We start from the raw sequence: 24896 nt of genomic DNA on the forward strand, positions 1-24896 counted from the left end.
TAACTACCTTAAATAATTAATGTAACTAACCTAAATAATGTAATGTTTTAACCTCTCTCCTCCATGTGTTCCTGGTTCCAGACGGAGGCGGCGTTGATGTATGACGCAGTGTTCATGGTTGCCGTGGCGTCACAGCGAGCCACTCAGATGACGGTCAGCTCCCTGCAGTGTCACCGACACAAACCCTGGCGCTTTGGACCTCGCTTCATGAACCTCTTCAAAGAGGTTCGTAAAAATTTTATTTGTCAACAAACAACAACAAAAAATGTCATTATCTTTTGTTTAGAGTGCTCCGTGTGAGCAACGAGCATGTCCGGTTTCTGGGGCGGCAGGTTAGAGCATTGGACTAGTAACCGAAAGGTTGCAAGTTCAAACCCCCGAGCTGACAAGGTACAAAATCTGCCGTTCTGCCCCTGAACAGGCAGTTAACCCACTGTTCCTAGGCCGTCATTGAATATAATAATTTGTTCTTATTAACTGACTTGCCTGGTTAAATAAAGGTAAAATAAAAAATCCCAAAAATAAATTTCCTGATAACCACACACAGAAAGTAGGCCTACGTGGTCTGTTGCATGACAAAGTAGGAAAGTGCCCATTTGGCAATGCCTGATTTCTGATTGTCATAACTCACCACGTCCATCACTAATAAGCTGAGCTTCTCAGTCATTTTTTTTTTCACCAGGCTTCATAGCGAAAGAGCAAAATATCATGATCTGATGGTTCCGTGTATCCAGTGAAGACGTGGTAAAAACAAAACAGCCGTATGTCCTCACCCTCACTGGCGCGGGAAACTCTCGAGGGCCTGCGATAGGCTAATTAATGTTGCATGTTCTCTAGTGACAGCTTCGGGACAAACCCCGTTGATGATTTGATACAATGTTGCACTTCACTAGCAATAGCTCAAGTCAAGACCAATAGAAAGGGAGGCAGACAAGGCGGAGTAGAGCGAGAGATGAACGTGAAATATTTTTTACTTCTAAGGATCCCGACTTTGTTTAAATGTTTTAACATTTAAATGTTCACACCCTGGTAAATAAACTGCTGTGAAAAAATATAGATGTTCTTCATGAGGCATTCTAACTACGACGAGCTCAAACTCGAGACTTCCTTAATATTAGAGATCGCGCACCAGCTGTTGTTAACTTCTTATGGGCAGGTGGGAGGTGCCAGCCGCTGTGTCAGATTTCAAAAAGGCTTTACGGCGAAAGCAAACCATGCGATTTATCTGAGGTAGCTTCCTACCTGGCCAACATCCAGTAAAATTGCAGGGCACGAAATTCAATAATACCAAATTCAAATGTTTAACATTCTTGAAAATATATGTGTTATACATGAAAATAAAGCGTAACTTCTTGTTAATCCAGCCATGTTAGATTTCAAAAAGGCTTTACGGCGAAAGAAAACCATGCGATTTATCTGAGGACAGCGCCCCGCATACAAACACATGAAAATCATATTTCAACCAGGCAGGTGCACCACAAAAGTCAGAAATAGCGATATAATAAATGCCTTACCTTTGAAGATCTTCTTCTGATGGCTCTTCAAAATGTTCCAGAAACATCGCAAATGGTCCTCTTGTTCGATAATGTCCTTCTTTATGTCCCAAAAATGTCAATTTATTTCAGAAATACACCGGAAATACACCGGTTTCAACTCGCCCAACATGCCTACAAATTATCTAATAAGTTACCTGTAAACTTGGTCCAAACATTTCAAACAATGTTCCTAATCCAACCTCAGGTACCCTAAAATGTAAATAATCGATACAATGTAAGACGGAATAAACTGTTTCTAATACCGGATAAAAACAACGTGAAGCTCCAGTTAAACGAGCACCAGAACAGTAGAGTCCACCTGGAGTGACACTTACAATGAATAGCACCACTTCTTAATTTCTCAAAAGAAAAACATCGATCAATTTCTAAAGACTGTTGACATCTAGTGGAAGCCATAGGAACTGCAACCAGGCTCCTAATAATAAGGGTGTCCCATAGAAAACCAATTGGAACATCCTATGACCTAAATTTTTTCTATAAGGCTGCGTTGAGACAATGACTTATCAATGATCCAAGCCCAGCTCAGTTAATCCCTACCGTTTTGTCGCTGAGCTGTCATAATGCTGAAGCAAATGTACATTATCCCAGGGGCGTTGGAAGACAATGTAAGTAACCTAATTTATGTCCCTCTTACTGCCTTGAATGACTCTGCTGATCCTACAGCTGTTGTGTGCAGTAATGATGTGCCTATGAACCAGAGTTATACTGTTAGCACTGAGTAGGAAGTCCACTGTGTGCAGCTCACCCTGCACTAACATAAATAACATGAGCATGTCTACTTCTGCTAAGCTTCCCAGTAAAGTAATGAAAACAATCAAACATCCCAAAAAAGTGCAAAACAATAGCCTACTTTAAAATATGTAGCTTAAGAAAAAAGGTTCATGAAATCAATAATTTGCTAGTAACAGATGACATTCATATTCTAACAATCGCTGAAACTCACTTAGATAAAACCTTTGATAATACAGTGGTTATAACATCTACAGAAAATACATCCATTAATCCACTCTCCTGTTTAGGTGGAGCCTGAAGCCTCTCCAGAGACCACTTTTCCATGGTGGAAGCTACATGCGGGTTGTCTATATTCAACAGCCTGAAACCTGTTGGTTAACCCAGCATGATGGTTAAATTAACCGAACTGATGGTTAAATTAATCCCATGTTATACACGCAACCCAATTTGGTTCTGTCAAAAGAACTTAGCGTGTGTTCTGTCCAATATTTACCCAACCTCATAACCCATATTGCATACAGTTAGCCCATTGGTGCGAATCAGGCTTTAGGTGTGTCATGAACATTCATAGAAGAATCATTCGTTACAACAGAGATACAAACCCTGTCCCTTCGTGAGCTTATTCAAAGATGAGAGTACCTGAATCCTGGCCTAAATATAAATCACATTTCTATTTTGTAGAGCTGTCAAGCTTTTCTTTTTGAGGTGTTAATTTGAAAAAATACCACTTTTCAGAAACACCTCTAAAGGCTACGTTCTGAAGTGCCTGAGACAGAGCGAAGAGGAACTACTTTATTCTACGTTTCTTCTCCCATCTCAACAGTTTACCATCTCAACCTCCCAAGAAATATGGATTTAAGCGTTTAAAAAAATAAATATATATATATATATATATATTCCCCGCCTGCCTGCATACTAACAGAAATGAGTCCTTTGATGCACGAGGAGCGCTCTGATCTTTTAAGTCTTAAATCCACTTGTGATGATTTGCCTGGAACGGAGAGAGCGGAGGAAAGAGTGGATAGAGGGGGTGGGGATAGTATGTGTCCAGCCCTCCAAAAGCCTCTCTTTTTTTATTTTTTATTTATTTAAGTTACAGTGACGGCCTCCCCCAGCCAAACCCTGACGACACTGGGACAATTGTGCGCCGCCCTATGGGACTCACAATAACGGCCGGTTGTGATACAGCCTGGAATCAAACCAGGGTCTGTAGTGCCATCTCTAGCACTGAAATGCAGTGCCTTAGACCGCTGTGCCACTCGGGAGCTCATGTCTGTCTGTCTGTCTCTCTGTCTCTCTGTGTCTCTGTCTCTATGTGTCTCTGTCTCTCTGTGTCTCTGTCTGTCTGTCTCTCTGTCTCTCTGTGTCTCTGTCTCTCTGTGTCTCTGTCTATGTCTCTCTGTGTCTCTGTCTCTCTGTGTCTCTGTCTCTGTCTCTCTGTTTCTCTGTCTCTCTGTGTCTCTGTCTCTCTGTGTCTCTGTCTCTCTGTCTCTCTCAAAAAATATCCCCTGGTCGTCCCTGGATACCCTCAGTATACAGAACCAGTCAAAACTCATTCAAAGGTTTTTCTTTATCTTTCCTACATTGTAGAATAAAAGTGAAGACATCAAAACTGTAAAATAGCACATATGGAATCATGTAGTAACACACACACGGACTCACTCACTGTGTGAATTAATGATTTTTTGAATTACTTTCCCTGTCCTCCATACATACATCTGTAAGATCCAGTTCAATCATTTAAATTTAAAACACAGATTCAACTTCAAAGACCAGGGAGCTTTTCCCTTCTTTTTTTTTTTTAAAGCCTCACGATGAAGGGCAGTGATTGGTTAACGATAACGAATCAGACATTGTATAGGTATCTTTTCAAGCAGCAGCTATGGAGTTTTAATGGCTGTGAGAAAACTGTTAGGTTTTCGCCAGACATAATGGGACCAATGTCGTCCCAAAAAAAAAAAGTTGACTCATTGGATGATCATCAAGACTGAAGAGATGATTGTATACTTTTTTGAACGGTTCCAAAACTACAAAAAAAAACATTTTTACAGTAAGAACCTCATACCAACGATGGTGGTAGTGTGATGGTTTGGAGATGCTTTGCTGCCTCAGGACCTGGACGACTTGCCTTAATAGAAGGAACCCTGAATTCTGCTCTGTATCAGAGAATTCTACAGGAGGATGTCAGGCACATCTGTCTGTGAGCTGAAGCTGAGAAGCGTAGGTGGGTCATGCAGCAAGACAATTATCCTCAAACACACAATCAAGTCTGACATGAAGGTCTGATTTCATTACTACTGAAACAGGACCCAGGTGCTCACCTCAATGCAAGCAACAATGAAGCATGCATGAGAGCACCAGCTGTTCCGGACGACTATGCAGTGGTGGGCCGTCAGGGCCAGCAAGGCCTTCTCTGCTGGCCTAAACGTCATCAGAATATAATTTAAAAATATATATATTTTCCCACAAATATGTATTAAATTATTCCCCAGAGTAAGAGTTATACTCTTCATTTCATAGCTTTCCTCTTGGTTGCACTGCTTCCAGCCGCACGTTGAGATTTGGAGGGCTGGTCTTTATGTTAGATATTTTATCCAATCATATTCAGCCATCATGAGTTGCCAGGGGTCTAAAATCTGCCCCTCAGGCCTTCAGAATCAACAGTGCGGGCTCTTGTAGCTTGAAGTGAATGGAAATGAAAATTTAGTGTCAACCAATCAGCTTTAGAGTAGGCTATTGTACGCCTGCTGGCTGGCTCCAGTGTTACACAGCTAGCAGGCGTAGTGCGTGCACGTCTTTTGATTGGATTACCAATATTGAGAGGCAGGTCTATGCAGAACTTCAGAACTAGGAAACTGAATTTGATAAACTAATTAATTTGCGTACTACTAAGCTGTTTTTTCAACCCACAATGGCGGAAGGAGGAGAAGATATCGATTTGGTCGAGGATATAATTATAACGCCATTCTCAAGACAAACTTTTCAAGAAAAGTTAGACATTGCAAGGAGAGGTCGCCCGACGCCGACGCTACAAAGCCTGTCACAGGTGGGAAAGGGGTTCGTTCGCCACTTTCAAAGTTCCAACTACGAGCGCTATCAATGGCTCACAGGCTCCGAGAAGCATTGTAAACTGTACTGCTGGGAATGCCTAATATTTGCAAGTGATGGATTTGGTGTTTGGAACCACACTGGCTTTGCAAACTTGAGTTGTCTAACCAAGGCAGCAACGAGACACCAAAGTACGGCTGGGCACTTACAAACAATGGTGCTTTTGAAAACTTTTGGGGACACCCAAGTGGATCTACAGCTCAACGAACAAGCGCGCAGGGCAACGGAGCCGCACAATGAAAAGGTGAAGAAAAATAGGGAAATATTTAAAAGATTTTTTTTTACTCATGTTTTTGGGTGACGCCTGGTTATACTGCGTTTCTGTCTAAATGTATAGTGTCTAGAGCCATGGCATCATAATGATGGTAATAAGAGGTGGATTAATTCGCGTGGGACTGTGTAGGACCTCACTGAAGGCCCAGGCCCCAGGCCCACGGCACGCCACTGCGACTATGTGATCAACGCTCTCCGATGTGAGCAAGACCATTATAAACATTCAGAAAGCCACGGGGATTACCAGGACTTGTACTCAAAGCATGTGCTGACCAACTGGCAAGTGTCTTCACTGACATTTTCAACCTCTCCCTGGCAGTCTGTAATACCAACATGTTTTTAACAGACCACCATAGTATCATCCCTGTGCCAAAGAATGGGAAGATAACCTGCCTAAATGACTACCGCCCCATAGCACTCACGTCAGTAGTCATGAAGTGCTTTGAAAAGGCTGATCATGGCTCACATCAACACCATTATCCCAGAAACCCTAGACCCACTCCAATTTGCATACCGCCCAAACAGATCCACAGATGATGCAATCTCTATCGCACTCCACAGTTCCCTTTCCCACCTGGACAAAAATAACACCTGTTCATTGACCACAGCTCAGCGTTCAACACCGTAGTGCCCTCAAAGCTCATCACTAAGCTAAGGACCCTGGGACTGAACACCTCCCTCTGCAACTGGATCCTGGCCACACCCAAGTAGTAAGGGTAGGCAACAACACATCTGCCACGCTGATCATCAACACAGGGGCCCCTCAGGGGTGTGTGCTTAGTCCCCTCCTGTATTCCCTGTTCACCCACAACTGCGTGGCCAGGCACGACTCCAACGCCATCATTAAGTTTGCTTACGACACAACAGTGGTAGGCCTGATCACCGACCACGATGAGACAGCCTATAGGGAGGAGGTCAGAGTCCTGGCAGTGTGGTACCAGTACAACAACCTCTCTCTCAATGTAAGACAAAGGAGCTGGTCGTGGATTATAGGAAAAGGAGGGCCGAACAGGCCCCCATTAACATCGACAGGGCTGTAGTGGAGCGGGTCGAGAGTTTCAAGTTCCTTGGTGTCCACATCACCAGCAAACTATCATGGTCCAAACACACCAAGACAGTCGTGAAGAGGACACGACAACCCACCCACCCTCCCCTTAGGAGACTGACAAGATTTGGCCTCCACATTGACTCTGTGCTGGTACCCCCTGTATATAGCCTCCCATTGACTCTGTACCGGTACCCCCTGTATATAGCCTCCACATTGACTCTGTACCGGTACCCCCTGTATATGGCCTCCACACTGACTCTGTACCGGTACCCCCTGTATATAGCCTCCACATTGACTCTGTACCGGTACCCCCTGTATATAGCCTCCACATTGACTCTGTACCGTAATACCCTGTATATAGCCTCCACATTGACTCTGTACCGTAATACCCTGTATATAGCCTCCACATTGACTCTGTACCGTAATACCCTGTATATAGCCTCCACATTGACTCTGTACCGGTACCCCCCTGTATATAGTCTCCACATTGACTCTGTACTGGTACCCCCTGTATATAGCCTCCACATTGACTCTGTACCGGTACCCCCTGTATGTAGCCTCCACATTGACTCTGTACCGTAATACCCTGTATATAGCCTCCACATTGACTCTGTACCGGTACCCCCTGTATATAGCCTCCACATTGACTCTGTACCGTAACACCCTGTATATAGCCTCCACATTGACTCTGTACCGGTACCCCCCTGTATATAGCCTCCACATTGACTCGGTACCGGTACCCCCTGTATATAGCCTCCACATTGACTCTGTACCGTAACACCCTGTATATAGCCTCCACATTGACTCTGTACCGGTACCCCCCTGTATATAGCCTCCACATTGACTCTGTACCGTAACACCCTGTATATAGCCTCCACATTGACTCTGTACCGGTACCCCCCTGTATATAGCCTCCACATTGACTCTGTACCGTAACACCCTGTATATAGCCTCCACATTGACTCTGTACCGTAACACCCTGTATATAGCCTCCACATTGACTCTGTACCGTAATACCCTGTATATAGCCTCCACATTCACTCTGTACCGTAACACCCTGTATATAGCCTCCACATTGACTCTGTACCGGTACCCCCTGTATATAGCCTCCACATTGACTCTGTACCGTAACACCCTGTATATAGCCTCCACATTGACTCTGTACCGGTACCCCCTGTATATAGCCTCCACATTGACTCTGTACCGGTACCCCCTGTATATAGCCTCCACATTGACTCTGTACCGGTACCCCCTGTATATAGCCTCCACATAGACTCTGTACCGTAACACCCTGTATATAGCCTCCACATTGACTCTGTACCGGTACCCCCTGTATATAGCCTCCACATTGACTCTGTACCGGTACCCCCTGTATATAGCCTCCACATTGACTCTGTACCGGTACCCCCTGTATATAGCCTCCACATTGACTCTGTACCGGTACCCCCTGTATATAGCCTCCACATTGACTCTGTACCGGTACCCCCCTGTATATAGCCTCCACATTGACTCTGTACCGGTACCCCCTGTATATAGCCTCCACATTGACTCTGTACCGTAACACCCTGTATATAGCCTCCACATTGACTCTGTACCGGTACCCCCTGTATATAGCCTCCACATTGACTCTGTACCGTAACACCCTGTATATAGCCTCCACATTGACTCTGTACCGGTACCCCCTGTATATAGCCTCCACATTGACTCTGTACTGGTACCCCCTGTGTATAGCCTCCACATTGACTCTGTACTGGTACCCCCTGTATATAGTCTCCACATTGACTCTGTACCGTAACACCCTGTATATAGCCTCCACATTGACTCTGTACCGGTACCCCCTGTATATAGCCTCCACATTGACTCTGTACCGGTACCCCCTGTATATAGCCTCCACATTGACTCTGTACCGTAACAGCCTGTATATAGCCTCCACATTGACTCTGTACCGGTACCCCCTGTATATAGCCTCCACATTGACTCTGTACTGGTACCCCCTGTATATAGCCTCCACATTGACTCTGTACTGGTACCCCCTGTATATAGTCTCCACATTGACTCTGTACCGTAACACCCTGTATATAGCCTCCACATTGACTCTGTACTGGTACCCCCTGTATATAGCCTCCACATTGACTCTGTACTGGTACCCCCTGTATATAGTCTCCACATTGACTCTGTACCGTAACACCCTGTATATAGCCTCCACATTGACTCTGTACCGGTACCCCCTGTATATAGTCTCCACATTAACTCTGTACCGGTACCCCCTGTATCTAACCTCCACATTAACTCTGTACCGTAACACCCTGTATATAGCCTCCACATTGACTCTGTACCGTAATACCCTGTATATAGCCTCCACATTGACTCTGTACCGGTACCCCCTGTATATAGCCTCCACATTGACTCTGTACCGTAACACCCTGTATATAGCCTCCACATTGACTCTGTACCGGTACCCCCCTGTATATAGCCTCCACATTGACTCGGTACCGGTACCCCCTGTATATAGCCTCCACATTGACTCTGTACCGTAACACCCTGTATATAGCCTCCACATTGACTCTGTACCGGTACCCCCCTGTATATAGCCTCCACATTGACTCTGTACCGTAACACCCTGTATATAGCCTCCACATTGACTCTGTACCGTAACACCCTGTATATAGCCTCCACATTGACTCTGTACCGTAATACCCTGTATATAGCCTCCACATTGACTCTGTACCGTAACACCCTGTATATAGCCTCCACATTGACTCTGTACCGGTACCCCCTGTATATAGCCTCCACATTGACTCTGTACCGTAACACCCTGTATATAGCCTCCACATTGACTCTGTACCGGTACCCCCTGTATATAGCCTCCACATTGACTCTGTACCGGTACCCCCTGTATATAGCCTCCACATTGACTCTGTACCGGTACCCCCTGTATATAGCCTCCACATTGACTCTGTACCGTAACACCCTGTATATAGCCTCCACATTGACTCTGTACCGTAACACCCTGTATATAGCCTCCACATTGACTCTGTACCGTAATACCCTGTATATAGCCTCCACATTGACTCTGTACCGTAACACCCTGTATATAGCCTCCACATTGACTCTGTACCGGTACCCCCTGTATATAGCCTCCACATTGACTCTGTACCGTAACACCCTGTATATAGCCTCCACATTGACTCTGTACCGGTACCCCCTGTATATAGCCTCCACATTGACTCTGTACCGGTACCCCCTGTATATAGCCTCCACATTGACTCTGTACCGGTACCCCCTGTATATAGCCTCCACATTGACTCTGTACCGTAACACCCTGTATATAGCCTCCACATTGACTCTGTACCGGTACCCCCCTGTATATAGCCTCCACATTGACTCTGTACCGTAACACCCTGTATATAGCCTCCACATTGACTCTGTACCGTAACACCCTGTATATAGCCTCCACATAGACTCTGTACCGTAACACCCTGTATATAGCCTCCACATTGACTCTGTACCGGTACCCCCTGTATATAGCCTCCACATTGACTCTGTACCGGTACCCCCTGTATATAGCCTCCACATTGACTCTGTACCGGTACCCCCTGTATATAGCCTCCACATTGACTCTGTACCGGTACCCCCTGTATATAGCCTCCACATTGACTCTGTACCGGTACCCCCCTGTATATAGCCTCCACATTGACTCTGTACCGGTACCCCCTGTATATAGCCTCCACATTGACTCTGTACCGTAACACCCTGTATATAGCCTCCACATTGACTCTGTACCGGTACCCCCTGTATATAGCCTCCACATTGACTCTGTACCGTAACACCCTGTATATAGCCTCCACATTGACTCTGTACCGGTACCCCCTGTATATAGCCTCCACATTGACTCTGTACTGGTACCCCCTGTGTATAGCCTCCACATTGACTCTGTACTGGTACCCCCTGTATATAGTCTCCACATTGACTCTGTACCGTAACACCCTGTATATAGCCTCCACATTGACTCTGTACCGGTACCCCCTGTATATAGCCTCCACATTGACTCTGTACCGGTACCCCCTGTATATAGCCTCCACATTGACTCTGTACCGTAACAGCCTGTATATAGCCTCCACATTGACTCTGTACCGGTACCCCCTGTATATAGCCTCCACATTGACTCTGTACTGGTACCCCCTGTATATAGCCTCCACATTGACTCTGTACTGGTACCCCCTGTATATAGTCTCCACATTGACTCTGTACCGTAACACCCTGTATATAGCCTCCACATTGACTCTGTACCGGTACCCCCTGTATATAGTCTCCACATTAACTCTGTACCGGTACCCCCTGTATCTAACCTCCACATTAACTCTGTACCGTAACACCCTGTATATAGCCTCCACATTGACTCTGTACCGTAATACCCTGTATATAGCCTCCACATTGACTCTGTACCGGTACCCCCTGTATATAGCCTCCACATTGACTCTGTACCGTAACACCCTGTATATAGCCTCCACATTGACTCTGTACCGGTACCCCCCTGTATATAGCCTCCACATTGACTCGGTACCGGTACCCCCTGTATATAGCCTCCACATTGACTCTGTACCGTAACACCCTGTATATAGCCTCCACATTGACTCTGTACCGGTACCCCCCTGTATATAGCCTCCACATTGACTCTGTACCGTAACACCCTGTATATAGCCTCCACATTGACTCTGTACCGTAACACCCTGTATATAGCCTCCACATTGACTCTGTACCGTAATACCCTGTATATAGCCTCCACATTGACTCTGTACCGTAACACCCTGTATATAGCCTCCACATTGACTCTGTACCGGTACCCCCTGTATATAGCCTCCACATTGACTCTGTACCGTAACACCCTGTATATAGCCTCCACATTGACTCTGTACCGGTACCCCCTGTATATAGCCTCCACATTGACTCTGTACCGGTACCCCCTGTATATAGCCTCCACATTGACTCTGTACCGGTACCCCCTGTATATAGCCTCCACATTGACTCTGTACCGTAACACCCTGTATATAGCCTCCACATTGACTCTGTACCGTAACACCCTGTATATAGCCTCCACATTGACTCTGTACCGTAATACCCTGTATATAGCCTCCACATTGACTCTGTACCGTAACACCCTGTATATAGCCTCCACATTGACTCTGTACCGGTACCCCCTGTATATAGCCTCCACATTGACTCTGTACCGTAACACCCTGTATATAGCCTCCACATTGACTCTGTACCGGTACCCCCTGTATATAGCCTCCACATTGACTCTGTACCGGTACCCCCTGTATATAGCCTCCACATTGACTCTGTACCGGTACCCCCTGTATATAGCCTCCACATTGACTCTGTACCGTAACACCCTGTATATAGCCTCCACATTGACTCTGTACCGGTACCCCCTGTATATAGCCTCCACATTGACTCTGTACCGGTACCCCCTGTATATAGCCTCCACATTGACTCTGTACCGTAACACCCTGTATATAGCCTCCACATTGACTCTGTACCGGTACCCCCTGTATATAGCCTCCACATTGACTCTGTACCGGTACCCCCTGTATATAGCCTCCACATTGACTCTGTACCGGTACCCCCTGTATATAGCCTCCACATTGACTCTGTACCGGTACCCCCCTGTATATAGCCTCCACATTGACTCTGTACCGGTACCCCCTGTATATAGCCTCCACATTGACTCTGTACCGTAACACCCTGTATATAGCCTCCACATTGACTCTGTACCGGTACCCCCTGTATATAGCCTCCACATTGACTCTGTACCGTAACACCCTGTATATAGCCTCCACATTGACTCTGTACCGGTACCCCCTGTATATAGCCTCCACATTGACTCTGTACTGGTACCCCCTGTATATAGCCTCCACATTGACTCTGTACTGGTACCCCCTGTATATAGTCTCCACATTGACTCTGTACCGTAACACCCTGTATATAGCCTCCACATTGACTCTGTACCGGTACCCCCTGTATATAGCCTCCACATTGACTCTGTACCGGTACCCCCTGTATATAGCCTCCACATTGACTCTGTACCGTAACAGCCTGTATATTGCCTCCACATTGACTCTGTACCGGTACCCCCTGTATATAGCCTCCACATTGACTCTGTACCGGTACCCCCTGTATATAGCCTCCACATTGACTCTGTACCGGTACCCCCTGTATATAGCCTCCACATTGACTCTGTACCGTTACCCCCCTGTATATAGCCTCCACATTGACTCTGTACCGGTACCCCCTGTATATAGCCTCCACATTGACTCTGTACCGTAACACCCTGTATATAGCCTCCACATTGACTCTGTACCGGTACCCCCTGTATATAGCCTCCACATTGACTCTGTACCGTAACACCCTGTATATAGCCTCCACATTGACTCTGTACCGGTACCCCCTGTATATAGCCTCCACATTGACTCTGTACCGTAACACCCTGTATATAGCCTCCACATTGACTCTGTTCTGGTACCCCCTGTATATAGCCTCCACATTGACTCTGTACCGTAATACCCTGTATATAGCCTCCACATTGACTCTGTACCTTAACACCCTGTATATAGCCTCCACATTGACTCTGTACCGTAATACCCTGTATATAGCCTCCACATTGACTCTGTACCGTAATACCCTGTATATAGCCTCCACATTGACTCTGTACCTTAACACCCTGTATATAGCCTCCACATTGACTCTGTACCGTAATACCCTGTATATAGCCTCCACATTGACTCTGTACCGTAATACCCTGTATATAGCCTCCACATTGACTCTGTACCGTAACACCCTGTATATAGCCTCCACATTGACTCTGTACCGGTACCCCCTGTATATAGCCTCCACATTGACTCTGTACTGGTACCCCCTGTGTATAGCCTCCACATTGACTCTGTACTGGTACCCCCTGTATATAGTCTCCACATTGACTCTGTACCGTAACACCCTGTATATAGCCTCCACATTGACTCTGTACCGGTACCCCCTGTATATAGCCTCCACATTGACTCTGTACCGGTACCCCCTGTATATAGCCTCCACATTGACTCTGTACCGTAACAGCCTGTATATAGCCTCCACATTGACTCTGTACCGGTACCCCCTGTATATAGCCTCCACATTGACTCTGTACTGGTACCCCCTGTATATAGCCTCCACATTGACTCTGTACTGGTACCCCCTGTATATAGTCTCCACATTGACTCTGTACCGTAACACCCTGTATATAGCCTCCACATTGACTCTGTACCGGTACCCCCTGTATATAGTCTCCACATTAACTCTGTACCGGTACCCCCTGTATCTAACCTCCACATTAACTCTGTACCGTAACACCCTGTATATAGCCTCCACATTGACTCTGTACCGGTACCCCCTGTATATAGCCTCCACATTGACTCTGTACCGTAACACCCTGTATATAGCCTCCACATTGACTCTGTACCGGTACCCCCCTGTATATAGCCTCCACATTGACTCTGTACCGTAACACCCTGTATATAGCCTCCACATTGACTCTGTACCGGTACCCCCCTGTATATAGCCTCCACATTGACTCTGTACCGTAACACCCTGTATATAGCCTCCACATTGACTCTGTACCGTAACACCCTGTATATAGCCTCCACATTGACTCTGTACCGTAATACCCTGTATATAGCCTCCACATTGACTCTGTACCGTAACACCCTGTATATAGCCTCCACATTGACTCTGTACCGGTACCCCCTGTATATAGCCTCCACATTGACTCTGTACCGTAACACCCTGTATATAGCCTCCACATTGACTCTGTACCGGTACCCCCTGTATATAGCCTCCACATTGACTCTGTACCGGTACCCCCTGTATATAGCCTCCACATTGACTCTGTACCGGTACCCCCTGTATATAGCCTCCACATTGACTCTGTACCGTAACACCCTGTATATAGCCTCCACATTGACTCTGTACCGTAACACCCTGTATATAGCCTCCACATTGACTCTGTACCGTAATACCCTGTATATAGCCTCCACATTGACTCTGTACCGTAACACCCTGTATATAGCCTCCACATTGACTCTGTACCGGTACCCCCTGTATATAGCCTCCACATTGACTCTGTACCGTAACACCCTGTATATAGCCTCCACATTGACTCTGTACCGGTACCCCCTGTATATAGCCTCCACATTGACTCTGTACCGGTACCCCCTGTATATAGCCTCCACATTGACTCTGTACCGGTACCCCCTGTATATAGCCTCCACATTGACTCTGTACCGTAACACCCTGTATATAGCCTCCACATTGACTCTGTACCGGTACCCCCTGTATATAGCCTCCACATTGACTCTGTACCGGTACCCCCTGTATATAGCCTCCACATTGACTCTGTACCGTAACACCCTGTATATAGCCTCCACATTGACTCTGTACCGGTACCCCCTGTATATAGCCTCCACATTGACTCTGTACCGGTACCCCCTGTATATAGCCTCCACATTGACTCTGTACCGGTACCCCCTGTATATAGCCTCCACATTGACTCTGTACCGGTACCCCCCTGTATATAGCCTCCACATTGACTCTGTACCGGTACCCCCTGTATATAGCCTCCACATTGACTCTGTACCGTAACACCCTGTATATAGCCTCCACATTGACTCTGTACCGGTACCCCCTGTATATAGCCTCCACATTGACTCTGTACCGTAACACCCTGTATATAGCCTCCACATTGACTCTGTACCGGTACCCCCTGTATATAGCCTCCACATTGACTCTGTACTGGTACCCCCTGTATATAGCCTCCACATTGACTCTGTACTGGTACCCCCTGTATATAGTCTCCACATTGACTCTGTACCGTAACACCCTGTATATAGCCTCCACATTGACTCTGTACCGGTACCCCCTGTATATAGCCTCCACATTGACTCTGTACCGGTACCCCCTGTATATAGCCTCCACATTGACTCTGTACCGTAACAGCCTGTATATTGCCTCCACATTGACTCTGTACCGGTACCCCCTGTATATAGCCTCCACATTGACTCTGTACCGGTACCCCCTGTATATAGCCTCCACATTGACTCTGTACCGGTACCCCCTGTATATAGCCTCCACATTGACTCTGTACCGTTACCCCCCTGTATATAGCCTCCACATTGACTCTGTACCGGTACCCCCTGTATATAGCCTCCACATTGACTCTGTACCGTAACACCCTGTATATAGCCTCCACATTGACTCTGTACCGGTACCCCCTGTATATAGCCTCCACATTGACTCTGTACCGTAACACCCTGTATATAGCCTCCACATTGACTCTGTACCGGTACCCCCTGTATATAGCCTCCACATTGACTCTGTACCGTAACACCCTGTATATAGCCTCCACATTGACTCTGTTCTGGTACCCCCTGTATATAGCCTCCACATTGACTCTGTACCGTAATACCCTGTATATAGCCTCCACATTGACTCTGTACCTTAACACCCTGTATATAGCCTCCACATTGACTCTGTACCGTAATACCCTGTATATAGCCTCCACATTGACTCTGTACCGTAATACCCTGTATATAGCCTCCACATTGACTCTGTACCTTAACACCCTGTATATAGCCTCCACATTGACTCAGTACCGTAACACCCTGTATATAGCCTCCACATTGACTCTGTACCAGTACCCCCTGTATATAGCCTTGTTATTGTTACTTACATTTCTTGTTTAAAAAAAATATATATTTTCTTAACTCTATTTCATGAACTGCATTGTTGGTTAAGGGCTTGTCAGTAAGCATTTCACGGTAAGGTCTACATCTGTTGTCATCGGCACACGTGACTAATAAAGTTTGATTTGATTTTGATTTGATTTACTATCACAGCCACCTAATCATCACTTCCAATTGGCTCATCCCTCCCCCCCCTCCTCTCCTCTATAACTATTTCACAGGTCATTACTGTAAATGAGAATGTGTTCTCAGTCAACTTACCTGTTAAAAGGTTAAATAAAATACAGGGAGAAAGTTGGCTTTCAAAACTTCACTAGACTTCATCTCCCCCAACCCTGCACCTGTACAGGGAGAAAGTTGGCTTTCAAAACTTCAATTAGACTTCATCTCCCCCAACCCTGCACCTGTATAGAGAGAAAGTTGGCTTTCAAAGCTTCAATTAGACTCCTCAGATGCACAGAAGGATGACAGTGTTCTCTCTTTTCTCTCAACCCCCCCCCCCTCCTATCTCTCGCTCTTTCTCCCCTATCTCTGTCACTCTCTCTCTCTCATCCCTCTCTCTCATCCCTCTCTCTCTCCACCTCTATCACTCTCTCTCTCATCCCTCTCTCTCTACACCTCTATCACTCTCTCTCATCCCTCTCTCTCTCATCCCTCTCTCTCTCATCCCTCTCTCTCTCCACCTCTATCACTCTCTCTCTCATCCCTCTCTCTCTACACCTCTATCACTCTCTCTCATCCCTCTCTCTCTCATCCCTCTCTCTCTCATCCCTCTCTCTCATCCCTCTCTCTCCACCTCTATCGCTCTCTCTCATCCCTCTCTCTCTCATCCCTCTCTCTCTCCACCTCTATCACTCTCTCTCATCCCTCTCTCTCTCATCCCTCGCTTATCCCTCTCTCTCCACCTATATCGCTCTCTCTCATCCCTCTCTCTCTCATCCCTCTCTCTCTACCTCTATCGCTCTCTCTCACCCCTCTCTCTCTCATCCCTCTCTCTCATCCCTCTCTCTCCACCTCTATCGCTCTCTCTCATCCCTCTCTCTCTCATCCCTCTCTCTCTCTACCTCTATCGCTCTCTCTCAACCCTCTCTCTCTCATCCCTCTCTCTCTCATCCCTCTCTCTCTCATCCCTCTCTCTCTCATCCCTCTCTCTCTCATCCCTCTCTCTCTCCACCTCTATCGCTCTCTCTCATCTCTCTCTCTCTCATCCCTCTCTCTCTCTACCTCTATCGCTCTCTCTCACCCCTCTCTCTCTCATCCCTCTCTCTCTCATCCCTCTCTCTCCTCTCCTCCGCAGGCCCAGTGGGATGGTCTGACAGGTCATATAGTCCTCAATAAGACAGATGGGCTGAGGAGAGACTTCGACTTGGACATCATCAGTCTGAAGGAAGATGGCACGGCCAGGGTGAGTACAGACCGCGGGGGTTGTTTGGTCGGTGGGTGGGTGGGGGCCCTGCCAAAACAACCAGGCTTTCCTTCTCCAGAGCTTGACCGTTCCATAGAGAGTAATTGTTGAGATGTGTGTGTGTGTGGTGGGATGTGTGTGTGTGTGTGTGTGTGCCTCTGTTACACAACCATTGGTTTGGGTAATTCAGGTTATTTCCTCCTCAACGACCATCATGTAAACATATTGAAGGAGGCAGCAGCTGCTCCCCAGTGTACAGAGGAGCGCCATGGAGATGATGTCTCTACTGGTTAACTGCATGTTTTCTCCTCTCTGCCTCTCTTCTCATAAAAGGGCTTTGTTGAAGGCTCCAGTGTACAGAGGAGCGCCATGGAGATGATGTCTCTACTGGTTAACTGCATGTTTTCTCCTCTCTGCCTCTCTTCTCATAAAAGGGCTTTGTTGAAGGCTCCAGTGTACAGATGAGCGCCATGGAGAGGATGTTTCTACTGGTTAACTGCATGTTTTCTCCTCTCTGCCTCTCTTCTCATAAAAGGGCTTTGTTGAAGGCTCCAGTGTACAGATGAGCGCCATGGAGAGGATGTTTCTACTGGTTAACTGCCTGTTTTCTCCTCTCTGCCTCTCTTCTCATAAAAGGGCTTTGTAGAAGGCTCCAGTCGTCTCACTAAAAGGTGGAGCAAGGTTTGTATTCCTACAAGTACGTAACCTTGTGATGTGCCTCCTCTTTACTCTACCGATGAACAGTTCCTGACCTTTACCCCCACTCCCTCCTAACAGTCCTCTATACCTTTATGTTGGTCTGTTTCCTAGTTATTCTGAAACTACCCGTGGAATACCCTCTGTCACAACTTCGATGTGTCGATGTTGACCTACAAGTACTTTGGTCCTATTTCGCTCTCTCCACCCCATCTCTCTCTCTCTCCCCCATCTCTCTCTCTCCCCACCATCTCTCTCTCTCTCCACCATCTCTCTCTCTCCCCCCCCATCTCTCTCTCTCCCCCCCCATCTCTCTCTCTCTCTCCACCATCTCTCGCTCTCTCCCCCCATCTCTCACTCTCTCCCCTTCTCTCTCTCTCCCGCATCTCTCTCTGTCTCCCCCATCTCTCTCTCTCCCCCATCTCTCTCTCCATCTCCCTTTGTTGCTGTCTTTCTCTTTATACAGTATGACAGGCTTTACATAAGGCTGCTGGGTGTGTGATGGTTATGTTATGGTACTGAGAGAGAGAGAGATCGTTTTTATAGTGCGGCCATTTATTGTTGTTGAGCTGCTCTGAGGGGGGAGATAAATTCAAATGGTGTTATGGGATTGTGTGATTTCTTCATCTAATAGGCAGTCAGTCCTTCAGAAAAGCACCTGGATGGAATCAGAGTCTATAGAAATAAAAGGTTCCACAATGAACTCAAATACGCCTTTCACACTATTGAGCTGAGTTGCAGGACTACTCTTCACCTCTAACCCACCTCTATGACCCCCCTCTTGACCCTCTACGACCCCCTCTGACCCTCTACGACCCCCCTCTGACCCTCTACGGCCACCTCTGACCCTCTACAACCCTCCTCTGACCCTGTACGACCCCCCTCTGACCCTCTACAACCCCCCTCTGACACTCTACGATCCCCTCTGACCCTCTACAACCCCCTCTGACCCTCTACGACCCCCTCTGACCCTCTACGACCCCCTCTGACCCTCTACGACCCCCCTCTGACCCTCTACGACCCCCCTATAACCCACCTCTACGACCCCCCTCTGACCCTCTACGACCCCCCCTGACCCTCTACGACCCCCCTCTGACACTCTACGATCCCCTCTGACCCTCTACAACCCTCTACGACCCCCTCTGACCCTCTACGACCCCCTCTGACCCTCTACGACCCCCCTCTGACCCTCTACGACCCCCCTATAACCCACCTCTACGACCCCCCTCTGACCCTCTACGACCCCCTCTGACCCTCTACGACCCCCCTCTGACCCTCTACGACCCCCCTCTGACCCTCTACGACCCCCCTCTGACCCTCTACAACCCCCTCTGACCCTCTACGACCCCCCTCTGGACCGCTACGGCCCCCCTCTGACCCTCTACGACCCCCCTCTGACCCTCTACGACCCCCCTCTGACCCTCTACGACCCCCCTATAACCCACCTCTACGACCCCCCTCTGACCCTCTACGACCCCCTCTGACCCTCTACGACCCCCCTCTGACCCTCTACGACCCCCCTCTGACCCTCTACAACCCCCTCTGACCCTCTACGACCCCCCTCTGGACCTCTACGACCCCCCTCTGACCCTCTACGACCCCCCTCTGACCCTCTACGAGTCCCCTCTGACCCTCTACGAGTCTGTCTGTCTGGCTCAATGATTCATCTAAATCTCTCCATAGCTGAGAGTTGAGCTAAATCTACGTAACTATAGTCTATAGGACTTCTTACCTCTAACTGTTTAACATTATGGGAGTAGCAGCTAGGATGCTAGACCAGGGCCGGACATCTCCAGTCCTCAAGAGGCCTGATTGATGTCACAGTCTTGCCCCGGCTAACACACCTGACCCCCCCCCACCTTCAGTTTACAATGCCATTAGTTTAAATCAGCTGTGTTTGCTGGGGATGGGGGGGGGGGGGGGGGGGGAGTAGTAGGACGCCAATCAGGTCATGGAGGACTGGAGTTGCCCACCCCTGATCTAGACCATGGAGAATCTCCAGTCACAAATAATTTTTATTCCAGGACTGTAGGGTTAATCTGTGTCCGGGGATACCGTCCCCGGGGAAACCGTCCCCGTGGAAACCATCCCCGTCAATCTGATGAACGATCCTTTATTACTTGTGCCCCTTCCCTTCCCATGCTGCCGTGAGTTGGACTCTGTGGTGTAACCCAATAGGATGTTGGTAATTGGATAATCTACGTGGGTCTATTTGAGTCCCCAATGGCACCCTATTCCCTATGAACCCTGGTCTAAAGTAGTTAATGTTTTTCATTCAGATTGCGGTGTGGAACTCCTACACGGGTTTGAACCTTACAGAGACCAACAGGGATAAAACCAACAATGTGACGGACTCTATGGCCAACAGGACACTGATCGTTACTACTATATTGGTGAGAGGGGGAAGAGGAGAGGAGAGGAGCGGAGAGGAGAGGAGCGGAGAGGAGAGGAGAGGAGAGGAGAGGAGAGGAGAGGAGAGGAGGAAGAGGGGAGGAGAGGAGAGGAGAGGTGAGGATAGGGGGAGGAGAGGAGAGGAGAGGTGAGGAGAGGGGAGGAGAGGGGAGGAGAGGGGGAAGAGGGGAGGATAGGGGGAGGAGGAAGAGGAGAGGTGAGGGAGAAGAGGAGAGGAGAGGGGGAGGCTAGGTGAGGTGAGGGGGAAGAGGGGAGGAAGAAAGGAAAGAGGGGAGGAAGAGGGGAGGAAGAGAGGGAAGAGGGGAGGAGAGGAAGTGTGGAGGAGAGAATAAGGAAGGAGGGAGGATGATCTTTATTACTGTACTGGTGAAAGGGGCAGATATTACAAAACAATATTGTTTTAAAAAGTGCCTATGCTGCCATTATTCATTACAGGAAAACCCTTATGTGATGTTTAAGAAGTCAGACAGGGAGCTGTCCGGTAACGACCGGTTCGAGGGCTACTGCCTGGACCTGCTGAAGGAGCTGTCCAACATCCTGGGGTTCACCTACGAGGTCAAACTGGTGTCTGATGGGAAGTATGGTGCACAAAACGATAAGGGGGAATGGAACGGCATGGTCCGAGAGCTCATCGACCACGTGAGTTGTCGATGAGCTTATTCATGCTGTACCAGTGTAGCCCATGTGGAATGAATGACTAGTTAGTTCGCTGTAGAATCATCGCTCTAGAGGAATCCATCACTCTTGAGGAATCCCTCAATCTAGAGGAATCCATCACTCTAGAGGAATCCATCACTCTTATAGAATCCATCACTCTAGAGGAATCGATCACTCTAGAGGAATCTATCACTCTTATAGAATCCATCACTCTTATAGAATCCATCACTCTAGAGGAATCCATCACTCTAGAGGAATCCATCACTCTTATAGAATCCATCACTCTTATAGAATCCATCACTCTAGAGGAATCCATCACTCTTATAGAATCCATCACTCTAGAGGAATCAATCACTCTTATAGATTCCATCACTCTAGAGGAATCCATCACTCTAGAGGAATCCATCACTCTAGTGGAATCCATCACTCTAGAGGAATCCATCACTCTAGAGGAATCCATCACTCTAGAGGAATCCATCACTCTAGAGGAATCCATCACTAGAGGAATCCATCACTCTAGAGGAATCCATCACTCTAGAGGAATCCATCACTCTAGTAGAATCCATCGCTCTAGAGGAATCCATCACTCTAGTGGAATCCATCACTCTAGTGGAATCCATCACTCTAGTGGAATCCATCACTCTAGAGGAATCCATCACTCTAGTAGAATCCATCACTCTAGAGGAATCCATCACTCTAGTGGAATCCATCATTCTAGTAGAATACATCACTCTAGTGGAATCCATCACTCTAGTGGAATCCATCACTCTAGAGGAATCCATCGCTCTAGTGGAATCCATTACTCTAGTGGAATCCATCACTCTAGAGGAATCCATCACTCTAGTGGAATCCATCACTCTAGAGGACGCCATCACTCTAGAGGAATCCATCACTAGTGGAATCCATCACTCCAGAGGAATCCATCACTCTAGTGGGATCCATCACTCTAGTGGAATCCATCACTCTAGAGGAATCCATCACTCTAGAAGAATCCATCACTCTAGAAGAATCCATCACTCTAGAGGAATCCATCACTCTAGAGGAATCCATCACTCTAGTGGAATCCATCACTCTAGTGGAATCCATCACTAGAGGAATCCATCACTCTAGTGGAATCCATCACTCTAGTGGAATCCATCACTCTAGTGGAATCCATCACTCTAGAGGAATCCATCACTCTAGAGGAATATATCACTCTAGAGGAATCCATCACTCTAGAGGAATCCATCACTCTAGAGGAATATATCACTCTAGTGGAATCCATCACTCTAGTGGAATCCATCACTCTAGTGGAATCCATCACTCTAGTGGAATCCATCACTAGAGGAATCCATCACTCTAGTGGAATCCATCACTCTAGAGGAATCCATCACTCTAGTGGAATCCATCACTCTAGTGGAATCCATCACTAGAGGAATCCATCACTCTAGTGGAATCCATCACTCTAGTGGAATCCATCACTCTAGAGGAATCCATCACTCTAGAGGAATCCATCACTCTAGAGGAATATATCACTCTAGAGGAATATATCACTCTAGAGGAATCCATCACTCTAGAGGAATATATCACTCTAGAGGAATATATCACTCTAGAGGAATCCATCACTCTAGTGGAATCCATCACTCTAGTGGAATCCATCACTAGAGGAATCCATCACTCTAGTGGAATCCATCACTCTAGAGAATCCATCGTGGATTGAAGTGATGGCACCCGCTCGGAGACCTAGTAGTAGTTGATTCCAAGGCCAACCTAAACCGAGGTGAATTTAAAATGTAATTAAAATACCTCTCTGACCATCACCCCTTCCCTCTCCTCTCAGATAGCTGATCTGGCAGTAGCCCCTCTGACCATCACATATGTGAGGGAGAAGGTGATAGACTTCTCTAAGCCCTTCATGACTCTGGGCATCAGTATCCTGTACAGGAAACCCAACGGCACCAACCCTGGAGTGTTCTCCTTCCTCAACCCCCTGTCGCCTGACATCTGGATGTACGTACTACTGGCCTGCACCGGAGTGAGCTGTGTCCTGTTTGTCATCGCCAGGTAAGTGATTAGGGTAAAGGGTTTTAGGGGCGAGGGTGTAGGGTGTAGGGTGCTGCTAGCATGTAGGGGTTAGTTAGGGATTCAGCAATTGTCATTGCTAGTTAAGGAATCAACCCCAAAACCAAAGCATTTCACACTTTAACAGCCCAACAGTCTGGGTGATCCATCCTATCCTCCAGTAGATAGGACTGGGTGATCCATCTTATCCTCCAGTAGATAGGACTGTGTGATCCATCCTATCCTCCAGTAGATAGGACTGGGTGATCCATCCTATCCTCCAGTAGATAGGACTGGGTGATCCATCCTATCCTCCAGTAGATAGGACTGGGTGATCCATCCTATCCTCCAGTAGATAGGACTGGGTGATCCATCTTATCCTCCAGTAGATAGGACTGTGTGATCCATCCTATCCTCCAGTAGATAGGACTGGGTGATCCATCCTATCCTCCAGTAGATAGGACTGGGTGATCCATCTTATCCTCCAGTAGATAGGACTGGGTGATCCATCCTATCCTCCAGTAGATAGGACTGGGTGATCCATCCTATCCTCCAGTAGATAGGACTGGGTGATCCATCTTATCCTCCAGTAGATAGGACTGGGTGATCCATCTTATCCTCCAGTAGATAGGACTGTGTGATCCATCCTATCCTCCAGTAGATAGGACTGGGTGATCCATCCTATCCTCCAGTAGATAGGACTGTGTGATCCATCCTATCCTCCAGTAGATAGGACTGGGTGATCCATCTTATCCTCCAGTAGATAGGACTGTGTGATCCATCCTATCCTCCAGTAGATAGGACTGGGTGATCCATCCTATCTTCCAGTAGATAGGACTGTGTGATCCATCCTATCCTCCAGTAGATAGGACTGGGTGATCCATCCTGTCCTCCAGTAGATAGGACTGGGTGATCCATCTTATCCTCCAGTAGATAGGACTGGGTGATCCATCTTATCCTCCAGTAGATAGGACTGGGTGATCCATCCTATCCTCCAGTAGATAGGACTGGGTGATCCATCCTATCCTCCAGTAGATAGGACTGGGTGATCCATCCTATCCTCTAGTAGATAGGACTGTGTGATCCATCCTATCCTCCAGTAGATAGGACTGGGTGATCCATCTTATCCTCCAGTAGATAGGACTGGGTGATCCATCTTATCCTCCAGTAGATAGGACTGGGTGATCCATCTTATCCTC

General features: G+C 47.3%; 1 protein-coding gene across 4 annotated transcripts in view; it reads left to right on the forward strand.

Annotated features, from left to right (window-relative positions):
* The window catches only part of grik1a (glutamate receptor, ionotropic, kainate 1a), a 92964-nt gene that overhangs the window by 33874 nt on the left and 34194 nt on the right, over positions 1–24896 (forward strand). For 3 of the 4 annotated variants that reach the window (XR_005040398.1, XM_036967581.1, XM_036967580.1), the window contains exons 8-13: positions 82–225; positions 17785–17892; positions 18529–18573; positions 20868–20981; positions 21436–21639; positions 23477–23700. Coding sequence is in view for 3 of the 4 variants with exons in the window: in XM_036967581.1 (XP_036823476.1) it covers positions 82–225; positions 17785–17892; positions 18529–18573; positions 20868–20981; positions 21436–21639; positions 23477–23700 (839 nt within the window). In the remaining variant the exon portion in view is untranslated. The remainder of the gene's footprint in view (positions 1–81; positions 226–17784; positions 17893–18528; positions 18574–20867; positions 20982–21435; positions 21640–23476; positions 23701–24896) is intronic. The other variant, XM_036967582.1, reaches the window with a different exon arrangement.

Source organism: Oncorhynchus mykiss, chromosome Y, assembly GCF_013265735.2.
Source record: "Oncorhynchus mykiss isolate Arlee chromosome Y, USDA_OmykA_1.1, whole genome shotgun sequence".
In the NCBI taxonomy this organism is placed as follows: domain Eukaryota; kingdom Metazoa; phylum Chordata; class Actinopteri; order Salmoniformes; family Salmonidae; genus Oncorhynchus; species Oncorhynchus mykiss.